The following is a 13,098-nucleotide window of genomic DNA, read 5'->3' as shown; positions in this document are numbered from 1 at the left end:
CAAGCCTCAGTAAAGCCTTACTTGAGTTTCTCGTCTGGCCTATTATCAACTTCTATTGATTAAAAAGACCAAGGGCCCTGGAGAGTAATGTATATGTTACATATCTGGTCTAGACAGAATCAAATACAGTTTCAGCCTAAGCATGTAACCAAGACATCAACACTCAGTCTGTGTATATTAGAACAGAAATTCCTCACTTTCAAACACAAAAGAAAGAATAAGAAAATTATGCCTTAAGTGACTAATTAAATTTATTGAGCATTTGTCCACAAATAATAGCTCTGAGGCGGACAGATGTCATAGTCTTCACACCCCATTCAATAGATGATCAGCTCATAAAGGCGCCAAAACTGCTGGCTGGATTTTTCTCCAGGACATAGTCTGATGAAAAAGCCGAAATTAAACGGTGATTAGCCAGTGACTGCAGACCCAGAACAGGTTATGCATGAAAGTATAAATGTCAAAACTGCAGCCACAAAGACTGACTTCCTGCTGCTGCTGCTGCTGCTAAGTCACTTCAGTCATGTCCGATTCTGTGCGACCCCATAGATGGCAGCCCACCAAGCTCCGCCGTCCCTGGGATTCTCCAGGCAAGAACACTGGAGTGGGTTGCCATTTCCTTCTCCAATGCATGAAAGTGAAAAGTGAAAGTGAAGTTGCTCAGTTGTGTCTGACTCTTAGCGACCCTATGGACTGCAGCCTACCAGGCTCCTCTGTCCATGGAATTTTCCAGGCAAGAGTACTGGAGTGGGGTGCCATTGCCTTCTCCGACTGACTTCCTAGTGTCTGGTAATGGAAAACAAAAAGCTGCTTTGTGAACATAACCTCAGAGACACATTTGACTGGATTTGAAAGTCACTGAAGACTTTCAGTGCTTTGAAGTTGAGATCGTTTGCAATCCTATTGGAGTCATCCAGTGCCAAGACCATGGGTCCCTCTTCCTTACTTAGAGAAAAATAGAGAGACTTCTTGGGCCTATGAGGTCATAACAAATCATTCATTTTCACAGAGGCGATTTAATCTTCATTTTAAACAGAAACACTTGAGCACCTACTGTGTGCCAAGCCCTTGTCTTAGTGATAAAAATTATTTACCCCTGACTATTTAGGGACAGTTAGTTTAAAAAAGGAGATAATAGGTTTGGTGGGAATCACATGTTTGAAAGGAAAAGGAAAGCTAGAGACAGGCTTACACACTAAGTAAAATAAGAACAAACATACAGAGATCAGCAGTCAATGAGAAAACATCTGTGAAGGAAAGAATCCATTTTTAAACACAGAGAACTAAGTGAATCTGAGGCCACTCTTCCTGCCCAGGGAAGAGAACTTCTCAGCAAGTTCCTGCCTTCCCAGCCCAGAGAGGAATCCTAGTCACCCCAGGACTGTGCACAGCCACTGCCTAGTCATTCCAGTCAGCACAGCAGATACATCTGTTTGCTTCTCCTGCTTTTAGACATTTCAATCGTCCTGCAGCCATCACTACAGATGAAGAGCATGTGTTGCCGCTATTTATACTACTGGCCCTAAGCAAGCATGGATCTTATGATACTTTTAATGTACTTTACCTAAGAAATACAGACATTTTGGAAAGACTGCCAGCTTGGTGCTGAAAGAGTTAAATCTCACCGAACTGGCTCACAGTGACACCACATAAAAAGAGGCATTTTAGGTAAAATCTGCCTATAACTTAAAAGTTATTTTTCACCAAACCTTGATTCTTTGGATGCTGATGATGGCCTCTGACACCTTCTCAATGGCCATGGGAAAGTAGAGGGTGCTTGAAAACCGCAGAGCTTCGAACAACATCACCACCATGAACACTTGGCTGCCTGTGATCAGGTTGTCAAAGAGCTCATTGCTGACGAAGGTGACAAAAATCATGATTTTGCTCACAGCGAAAAATGATGCCAAATTCATGCCCCTAAGGTAGGAACTTCTCAGAATCTTGGAAATTTCCTTCCTGGAAAAGAAAGTAGGACTTAAGTTTTATAAGAAGTATGAATGTACAAGACATGGATTCAGTGCCCCATGTGAGTGGCCCCTTTCTAGGGAGTAGACACAGATTAAGATAAACCATCCTTCACATCACTACACAGTGTACACCTGGGGCTCTGCCTGACACCAGGACCACACACTGCATCACCACTTCAGTCTTCCAAGTAAAAGGAGGCTCAATGTCACACTTTCAAACATTCTGGGTCAATCAGATGGGGTTTGAACATTCATTCAATGAACATTCATAATCACAAGTCCTGTGCTGGGCTCCTCCTAGAAAGACACAGCCTGTCCCCTCCAGGGGCTCATGAACTTCTGAGGGAAGAGAATAAGACACCCCAAAATTGTGAGACACAAAGACAATAGATAGAGGCAGTCAGCACAGCCCTCACAGGAGCCCAGAGCAGAGGCGTGTACCCCAGAGCAGTGGAGTCAGGGCAAGTCACACACACGTGGACCCTGAGAAATGAGCTGGAGTCAGTCAGGCTTGGCGGAGGCCAGAGAAGTAGGAAGATGGGAATATATTCCCAGCAGAGAGAGGGACCCCACAAAGGTGCAAAGATGAGGTGACAAGGTGGGGTCAGAGAAATGCTCATCAGACATTTAAATGAAAGATGGAGAAACATCCTATAAACATGAAGCAAAACAAAAGAAACAATATTTTCATACCTCCATTTGCAATGAATAATAGTGATTCATGAGCTTTCTTGGTGGTAAAGAATGTACCTGCAGTGCAGGAGACGTGGTTTCAATCTCTGGGTTAGGAACAGCCCTCGGAGGAGGAACTGGCAACCCACTCCAGTATTCTTGCCTGAGAAATCCCATGGACAGAGGAGCTTGGCAGGCCACAGTGCAGGGGGTTGCAAAGAGTGGGACATGACTGAGTGACTAAGCATGACGACGATGAAGAATAGTGATTCATACAATTTAGCTCAACACAGGTACACCCAGTCTCTATAATCTCCCCATTTGTGCTCCATCAACATAAGTTACAATTTTAGTTTGAATGTCATAGTCTCAAATACTATCTTAAAAGCATTGCTTATTGGGACTTGAGGTATTAAGAAATATTCAGAATTTTATTTCTATATAAGTAAGGAGCATATATATCTTTTACCTTGTGAAAATCGCTCAATCATATCCAACTCTTTGCAACCACATGGTCTATACAGTCCATGGATTCTCCAGGTCAGAATACTGGAGAGGGTATCTGTTCCCTTCTCCATGGGATCTTCCTAACCTAGGGATTGAACCCAGGTCTCCCACGTTGAAGGTGGATTCTTTACCAGCTAAGCCACCAGGGAAACCCTTTTTTCCTTTGAGAAGATGGTAAATGGAAAAGCCGGTTAAAACATCTCCACTATTCTACTTAACCCTCCTGCAACATGTAGGGGATACAGTGAATAGTAAGTATTTAAATTCACGTTAATGTGAAAGTGAACTTAAATACTTATGTGCTAAGACATCTAAAGCTTTCAGTAGAATGGGAAATAATGCATGAAAATACGGAGTGAGATATATATATATATATCAACTTACCTTCTCAGTCTGGTAATAAGGTCTATAAATGACTTTTCCCAAGCATTCATTTTTATTGTTCTGATGCCAGTTATGGCTTCACTCATGGTCCTGATTCTGTCATCTGTGAGAACAGTGGTCTTACTCCTAAGGGGACAGATATGAGAGACGAGCCTTAGTGACCACAGCCCAACTTTCCTCAGCAACAGCAGCAGTAGTGGGCATGGGGGCGTGGCTAGGAATAAAATTATTCTCTACAGTCCTTTTGCCCTTATAAAACAGGCAGGTCCTACTCAAAGTACAAACCGAGAAAATGGTTTCAATTAGAAAGTTAACCATTCAGGCCATTTCAAGAAGTAACTTGGAGAACTTGCAGCATCGGCCAAGGAAGACCTAAAATGAGTCAGATACAAACTGTTCGCTCAAGGAGGTCATGGACAGGTAGGGAAGGCAGAAAGTCACCTGAACCTACCAGGAAGACAGTGGCTCTGCTATAATAAAATAGGGGGGAAGTTCTGGGGAGCAGAAAAAATGGGGTTATTAATTCCAATAGGAAAGGAGAACAAGAAGAGCTTCAGAGACGTGGTAGCACTGGAACAGGGCCTCGAAGGATAGGCAGTATCTCTCCAGCAAAGACAGAAAAGGGAATTCCAAATAGAGAAAGACATCAAGCACAGAACCACACCCACATAACACACCCAAGAGCTCAGTGAGCTTCAAATAGCACAACATCGCCATCACCTGACAACCACCCACCTCCAACCCTCTGGGACCTGCTTCAGCAGCAGAAGGCTCTTCACCACCAGCCACTTTTCTGTCACATGTGCTGCTGTGAATACGGGGCTTCATAAAGACACAATGAAGATCAGCCTGGCCCTTGGGGTGCTTATAACTTAATGGAAACATGAATAAATACCTGAAAACCTCCATCACAAGCATAACAAAAATATGTGCAGCGAGAAATGGACCTACAAGATTATTATTATTTAACAATATTTAAATAACTTGGACATGGGTAAATTCTGCTGAAGGACATTCTACTTATTCAGATACGGTGCCAAGAGGACACAGTGAATGCCTTCCCTGTTCCTGTTTCAAGACAGGCCTTCAGCATAAGGCTGGAGCCTCCACTGGCTAAGCCTGAAGGTCTACAACCCACACAAAGAAGAGACCAGAGAAGGTATTGGTCTTGTTTTTCAACAAAAGCATCAAGCAGACTGTGGCTGTTACCAGTTACATATTATCAGTTTTTAAAAGAAGTGTTTCTCTTACCGGAGTGATGAAAACAGCTTCCCGATGCAGCTTTGCAAAGGCAGAAGAATAATGAGAACCGCCATCCCAGCAAGACACGATATTCCTATTTCCATCCAGAGCAGGGCGGTCACTGCGATAGCCTGCAGTGGCCCCACCCACAGATAGTGCAAGAACATTGTTACCTTGAGAGAAAGAAAAGCTTTCTTGGGATGGTATAAAAACAAAACCCCAAGGACACAGTGTAGAGACACTTTGCTCTGGAGGAATAGCCAGGAATTTAAATAGAAATTATCACAGTGAGCTTTAAACCTGTTGAAGCAGAAATCCAAGTGTCCACCCCAGATGATGCTGTTCTAGGGCAGCATAGGGTCAGACTCAGGGATGGTGAGGGAGGACTCAACCAGCAGCACTGAAGGAAGATGTTGATTTTGTTTATACCACAGATGAGCTCAGGGCTTCCCCAAATGCTTCTTGTCCCAGAATTTAGCCCCCATATCCCTGGGGTTCCCCAGCACTCCAGGAAACCTTATATTATGGTACCCACTCCTCTCTCCAGTAAATACTTATGTATTTATCTCCCTGATAAGCTGTGGCTTCTATAGGGCAGAAACTAAGTATTATTCATCCCTGAAACTGAGCACAGGCCTTACTTCATGTTTGATGAATGAATACTTGAAGAGAAGTGTCTAGTGCAATACAGATCTGACCAACAGCTACAAAGCTCTGGGTCATGTGATGTATGCCTAAGGTCAATGGAAAAAAGAATGTGAGGGAGAGAACAGAGGGTAGGTTGTGTCTGGCTGGAGACCACCCACTTGGCATATTCCTCACACGCTCCTGATGCAGCAGGCACTGAATAGGGTGCAAGGGAAAGACACTCCCTCTCACCATGCCTTCATCATCCAGAGGACAAGGAAGACCGTCCAGCCACACCAACACCATGTGCCAAGAAGGGCCACTCCAGGAAGACCCCTAGGAACACTAACTAAGCCAAGAAGAATACTGTTGCCTATTTATTATCAGAAAAACAAAATTGTCATTTACTGAACAATACATATAATTGCATCTAAACTGCACACAGAAAAATGAAAGTTGGATAAATAGAACCTTTGTCTTACATCCGTGATGGAATCCTGGCCAAAACCAAACATGGACAACTGGCCTCCCAATAATCTGAACCCAGTGAGAAGGACGGGAAATGGAAGAGGATCCCTCAGGGGCAGCTTACCTGGTCAAACCTGTTCACATCGTTGGACAGCAAGTTGACAATCTGGCCTGTGGTGGTCTTCCCCATGGCGGAGCTACTCAGGCGAAGTGACTGAAATAAGAAAGGGAGACAGAGAACCGAATGCCTAAGTCACTTTAGAACATAACACAATGGAGCATGTGTCCTGGGGTCTTGGGTGGTGTCAGCAGGAGCAAGATGACCCCTGACAGCAGGGCTCTAGGGACCCTCATTCAGCCTCTAACTCCTCAGGGTGGTGGCAGCCCTGCCCACAAGGAAGGCAAAGGGAGGAGAAGCAAGAGGTAGAAGCAAAATCCCTACCTCCTCACCCCCATTTCAATGAACTTGGACCTGTCTGAAGGGTAAAGGGTGTAGGTTTACACTTAAGAGACAACTAAGTAACTTTGAGCCAAATTAGATGAGTGGAGAGGCTGCCTTAGGTAAGAATATTGGAGACTTGGACTATAAATCTAGACTCAATTATTAATTCTGTGGGTGACAATATTTAAACACTTTGGGCTTAGTATGTTCATTCTGAAATGAGCAAGTATAATGTCCAAAACACTGTTCCTTTGAGGAAGCTGTGTTCTTAACGCCAGTTTGCTGACTCTATAAAAAAACATAACCCATGCTGCACAATCCCTTTATTTAGTAAGAAAAATGCCCTAGAGATTTGAGGAAACTGAGGAGACATCAGGAGCTGCTATAATAGACCACGAACTGGAGCCATTGATCCAAACAAAACGTCATAGTTTATAAAATACACTTTGTTTACTGCTCAAGTTAAGGAAGAAAATCAGTGATCAAGTGAGAATGTAAAGTGATATAACCACAATGGAAGAGAATATGGGCGTTTTTCAAAAATTAAACTTGAAATTAGCATACAATACAGAAATTATACTACTAAGGATATAGTCAAAAAAACTAAAAACACAAACTTGAACAGATAATTTGTACACTCATATTCATGGCAGTGATGTTCACAATAGCTAAAAGGTGGACACAACTGTCCATTGACAGATAAGCAAATATACAGAATGTTGCATAGACCTATAATAGAATATTATTCAGCCTTAAAAAGGAATTAAATTCTGACACCTGCCACAAATGGATGAACCTTGAAGACATCATGCTACAGAGCACAAGCCACACACAAAATAACACTGTAGGATTCCACTTACATGAGGTATTAAAATAGTCAAATTCACAGAGAGAAGTAGAATGGTGCTGGGTGAGGGGACAGGGATTAGGGAGTTAATGTTTAATGGGCAAAGAGGTTCAGTTTGGGAAAAAGGAAAAGTTCTGGAGATGAATAATGGTGATGGCCACACAACAATGTGAATGTACCTAATGCCACTAACTGTTGCACTTAAAAGGAATGAAAATGGTAAACTTTATGCTGTGTTTATTTTACCAGAATGAAAAACAGATCAATGATCAAAAGCCAAAAGTAACTTTACCTCCAATTAAAATAAATAACTTTATACTAAAAAAAGTAACTTTACCAAATCTGTGGCAATGTATTAATAAGTAAATGGTAGCTCATTTTTGTATATGATAACTCTCAAATCATGCAAAATTCAGCTGCAAAGAGCACAAAAATGCTGGATGGGCCATTTTAGGAGTGGCAGATGTGCAGCCTTAGAGATCTTCTGGAGAAATGCCCAAACCTGCAATCCATGAACAGGACAAAATACACCTATGAGCTTAGCAGCCACTCCATTTCTAACACTTGACCTGATTTCTTCCCAGGACCAGGGATCAGGAGGTGGGGCCTAAGATGAACTACAAATGTTCAGAGGGGCCTTTCAGAGCTGCTCTGTAGCACCAGCTTTTGGGCCCTTAGGAATCAACCCACCTGTAACCTGAAAAGAAGTGTCTTGTTTCTGCAACAACAGGACTCTCAATGCAAGGCCATGCACAAGGAAATTTGTCTTTCCCAGGTTTCTGGAATTTCAGGTTATGTCTACGGTATAATCTCCACAATTTCAGACTTCATATAGGAACCAACTTTCAAGTATAATTAAGCCAGCGAATGAACATCTTGGAAGATGTTTACATTCACATAAGCCAATGTACCAGGTAAGATCACATTTCAAAAGGGAAGATTTCAAAGTGTTAGAGGGAAGAGGAAGAAAAACAGGCGGACAATGGCTCACCTGTGCTGCAAAGAGTGAGCTTTGACTAAACCATCACCTCACATCTAACTTAAAGCTTTCACAATGCAGTTCTGGTAAAATTTCATAATGTTTATGAGTGTTATAGAGAAGGAAATTACAACCCACTCCAGTATTCTTGCCTGGAGAATTCCCTGAACAGAGGAGCCTGGCAGGCTAGAGTCAATGGAGTTGCAAAGAGGTGGATTCTCCAGGCAAGAACACTGGAGTGGGTTGCCATTTCTTTTTCCAAAAGAGGTGGATACAAGTGAGTGATTATCATTCACATGAGATCAGCATGATCTGAAAAGAAAGGCATTTAGCCAATTTGTGGGGACATTTGAGATCCATCTCCTAAATGGTTAAAGATGCAACAGAATAACAAAGACAATGATAAATGACAATGAAGACCCCTGACTGGAGTGTGCGAGCACCACTGCAATTTCCACATCACCCAGAAGGAAAGCAGCTCAGATGTTGTTGTCAAGCAAGACAGTGAGATGCCAGGTCCCCAGGTTCACACAGTCCTGAGATGTACAAGACTCTGCTCAAAGAAAGATGAGATGACATCTCACTTTCTGCTGATAGAAGGATTCTGAAGAAATAGAAGCTCTAGATAAGTAACAACTAGGTAAAGGAAGCAATATTTTCAATTTAAGCTGTTTGGTTTTATCTTTCAAAGAAGACTTTATTTATTAATAAAATTTGTATATATATAAGGTTACCACATGATACTTTGGTATAAATACACATTGGGAAATGATTAGTATAGTAAAACCACTTCAAGTATCCACTACCTAATATAGTTATCCTATTTTACATACGTAGTGAGAACACTTAAGATCTACTCTTTTGGAAAATTTCAAGGCTACAATACAGTCAAATAAGGATTTATTTTTAAAGCAAATTGTCAATGCCATTCATATACCTGTGGCGGATTCATGTTGATGTATGGCAAAACCAATACAATATTGTAAAAGTAATTAACCTCCAATTAAAATAAATAAATTTATATTTAAAAAATAAAATAAATAAAATTCATCAGTACTTAAAGAACAAAAAATAAATAAATACAGCAAACCATCAAAGTCAAAGAGGTATTCAGGATCAAGTTTATACAGAGCCCTTCAGCTCTTGACACTGATGTATCTGTGGTAATACCTTTGTAAAGATACCTGAAATCTTTATTCTTTTATACTAGTTTAGACCAGGGTAAACTATGGAATAATTTCATGGCATTACTCAATGCAAAATCACTGAACATATTAAATCAGCATTATTAAAATTGCTATGATACATACTAGAGACAAAAGGAAATATTGTATTAAAATAGTTTAAATGAAGAGTAATAAATTATCTCTAGAATGAATAAAAACAGTGTAAAATTTCAGATTTTATCTCAAATAACCTACTATTTTCTTTAATATATCATTAACAAGAATTACATCTGTAGAATATAGTGAGTGAGTCTATATTTGGCATGAATTCTCTTTATATTTTTCTCTAACATAATTATATTGAATATAATGAAATGGGTCTTTTAAAATTATAATCATTCCCTTTCTCAAATGCATTCTCTGCTTCTAGATATAGTTCTATAGATCCAATCTCTGACATTCACTTGTTAATAAACATTTGATGTAAATTAAGATGTTAATAAACAACAACAAAAAATTTCCATAAACAGCTCTATCATATTTCGGGATGAAGACAATGAAAATCAATGATATATTGATTTATCTTTAAATCATGTGATATATTTATTTGATATATTTGATATATTTATTATCATTTGGTATATATATCAAAATACTTATTTTTAAATATTAATTTAATATTGTAAAAATATAGTTTAATATTAATTCAATACTACAAATTTAGTGGGTATTATGCAACAGCCTATGGCTTAAAATTATCAAGGGTAGCCCTCTCTTGATCTCAAAATAAACTTTTCATTATTTATTGATCAAGTTTGCTTCAACAACAAACTTGGTTTGATGCAAATAGCAAGCTTCTCTGGGAAGGTGTAAATGATCACAGTTAGGAAATTTTTAGTTTTAGACAACTTTGTCTAAATGTCTCGGATGCCTCAGGGGAGGTACACACTGTGGTACCGAGTGACACTCACCTTGCGGTAGATCATGTGGCACACGGCTACCCTCAGCCTCATCCCCACGTGCTGGATGTGATAGAAGTACAAGTGGTGCAGAACGGCCCACACGAGCACGCAGGCGCTCAGCCCTGCTGCATAGCCATAGGCTTCATGCAAAGCGGCAGAATCATTGGGATTGTAGTTTTCAACATAACTAATCATTTTCCCTAAAAATATGGGTTGAACTACTCTGGTACCTTCCTAAAAGAAAAGAAAAAAAAAGTCTTAATTAGAAATGTCAGTTTTTCTTAATACAAGTTTTACTTTTAGCATTAGCATGTTAAAAATACATTTTGACAAAATGCTACATTCATGGCTAATTTAAAAGAAAAATATGCTATCTTCCACAAGACAAGTGGCAACAGTTTAACCTTAAGGCAAAATTTTACATTCAAAGATAGTAAAGCCTTAGTGCATCATGCTTAGTGCACCATGGATGCTCAGTAAATGTCACAATCAGGCTTAATACCTACTGAGCCTTAAGATTAATAAGGAAAAAGATGTCAGAAGAGTAAGAAATCTTCTTCCATATGAACAAGCCTGCTGGCAGCCTGCCCCTGTCTCCTGTACCCTCAGTGCCCCAGCCCAGGAGAAAGTCAACCTTGTTCACATAGGGGAGACATGCTATTATCACCTTCTTCATCAATCTTTACAAACTGAGACACTGGCACAAACACATCCACTCTTTTCCACCCCAAACTCCACAGGTCTATAGATCAAATAGAGTACCACAAAGAAACCAGGCTTGGCAGCTCTGCAGGCTCTCAGTTCCCAAGAGCACTGCCTCAATGTGCCTCTGCTGCTGCTGCTGCTGCTGCTGCTGCTGCTGCTGCTGCTGCTGCTGCTGCTGCTGCTGCTGCTGCTGCTGCTAAGTCGCTTCAGTCGTGTCCGACTCTAGCAACCCCATGGACTTCAGCCCACCAGGCTCCTCCATCCATGGGATTTTCCAGGCAAAAGTACTGTAGTGGGGTGCCATTGCCTTCTCCGCAATGTGCCTCTACCCCCTAGAAGTTGGCATGTCCCTTGGAGTAAAGAATTAAACATGGTGGAGGCCAAGCTAGAAAAGTATGCCTTTCGTAGTTCACCATCCACCATCCACTACAGTTGGTGGGTTGGAAGAAATGTTCCCAATCCTCTCTTCCCCAAGGATAAAACAATTGGCTCAGGGTGCACTGAGGCTTCCACCCTGAGTAAGATTTAGGGAAAGCAAGTTTCTTCCCCAAAGAAAAAGGCAAAGAAATAGCAATACTTACCCACCCTGCCAAACAGCCACTTCACCCACAACCTACTTTCTCTCTCTAGTCACTCCCTGAAGGTCCCCTTCTCCCCAGGTCCCCTTCCTTCTTCACCATGAAGGAAAACCAAACACTCAAAGAATCCAAGTCACCAAAAGTAAACACCTTGGCCCTCAGCGTCATTTCCTCCACAGACTTCTCAAAAGAACATGCCAAAATTTTGGAAAGCTTTCAGAAACAGGGCTCTCCCTTTTTGGCAATCCTGCCTTACTAACACAGACAGGGGAAGCAACTGACAGGTGTGCTTTGATAGCTCTCTTCTATCTGTCTGAAGCTGAGGAACCCACACACAAGAGGGAGGGAAGGAGAATCCATAACACCAAGCACCAAAATAATTAAGCATTTTCTGCTCAGCCAGCTAGTGCCTGATCAGGAATATTTACCCAAAGATGGCTCAGTCCTCATATGGGTGTCTCACTAAACCTCAACATTCTTGTCTTGATCTATACACATGCATGCTAACACACACGTTCACAGGCTGCACCAATTGCTTCTCCTTCCATGAAGTCATGGAGATTTTCATCTACTATAGAGGATAAAGGGAACACTATTTAGTTGAAGTATAAGTAAGATGATCAGACATAACTAAAATGATCAGTTCTCATACATTTCCACTGTAACCTGTCATCCATCCCAAGAGGCATAGAGAGCTCATGAAAGAGTCCCTCATAAAATGGATTGTCAACCACACTGTTTATACAGTTTCCTGAGATGGAAATGTAGAGGCCCACACAGAGAAGCAAGAACATCAAACTGTACACACAGACAGTCCCAGTCCAGGCATGGCCAAGGGCAGTCCAGTGCTGCAGCCACAAACCACCAGAAGCCCAGCAGTAATACCTGACATTCCAGACTTTCCCGAAACTTGTGATTCTCTTTGGGAATTGCTGTTTCCTGTTACTTAGCACTCCATTTGAGCTTAACATCCTTGTAATTTACAGGAGAAATAAGAGTAATGGCACTCACCAAAAAGAATATGAATAAATGCAACAAATACAGCAAAAAAGAGTGGAAATAAAGGCACGTCACTACTGCCTAAACATAGCTGGATTTTTTCACTGATTAACAGTATTTGATAATCCAGTTGAGGGAGTTCCCTGGTGGCCCAGTGGCTGACTCCACACCTCTACACTCCCAGTGTAGGGGACCTGGGTCCACTCCCTGGTCAGGGAACTAGATCCCACATGCTGCAACTAAGACCTAGCACAGGTAAATAAATAAATATTAAAACAAACAAACAAAAAAAGTTGAACTAACAGCCTCAATAAGGTATAATGCCTGTATCTTTCATTCATCTGTCAATTCTTTCTTTTCTTTTTCTTTTTCTTGATAATGATTATTCTTTATTTGGGACAGAAATTTTCAAAAAGATAAAGGTTTTCAAACATGAACTGTTACTTTGATCTGATGGAATTTGAGGGGAGAGTCATTTGCTATCCTTAAGCACTATTTTGGGACTTCCTCTGATGCCCCGATGGAAAGGAATCCATCTCAATGCATGAGA

General features: G+C 41.1%; 1 protein-coding gene across 11 annotated transcripts in view; it reads right to left on the bottom strand.

Moving 5' to 3' along the window:
• The window catches only part of LOC106991387 (ATP-binding cassette sub-family C member 4-like), a 589,015-nt gene that overhangs the window by 167,927 nt on the left and 407,990 nt on the right, over nt 1-13,098 (bottom strand). For 10 of the 11 annotated variants that reach the window (XR_009595284.1, XM_042254994.1, XM_060394635.1 and 7 more), the window contains exons 4-8: nt 10,276-10,500; nt 5,995-6,084; nt 4,785-4,948; nt 3,534-3,659; nt 1,710-1,959 (exon numbers count right to left, since the gene is read on the bottom strand). The exons of the other annotated variant lie outside the window; for it this stretch is intronic. Coding sequence is in view for 9 of the 10 variants with exons in the window: in XM_042254994.1 (XP_042110928.1) it covers nt 1,710-1,959; nt 3,534-3,659; nt 4,785-4,948; nt 5,995-6,084; nt 10,276-10,500 (855 nt within the window). In the remaining variant the exon portion in view is untranslated. The remainder of the gene's footprint in view (nt 1-1,709; nt 1,960-3,533; nt 3,660-4,784; nt 4,949-5,994; nt 6,085-10,275; nt 10,501-13,098) is intronic. 11 annotated transcript variants of the gene reach the window in all.

The sequence above is a fragment of the Ovis aries genome, chromosome 10 (assembly GCF_016772045.2).
Source record: "Ovis aries strain OAR_USU_Benz2616 breed Rambouillet chromosome 10, ARS-UI_Ramb_v3.0, whole genome shotgun sequence".
Classification (NCBI taxonomy): domain Eukaryota; kingdom Metazoa; phylum Chordata; class Mammalia; order Artiodactyla; family Bovidae; genus Ovis; species Ovis aries.
This window is presented reverse-complemented; position numbering and strand designations above follow the sequence as displayed.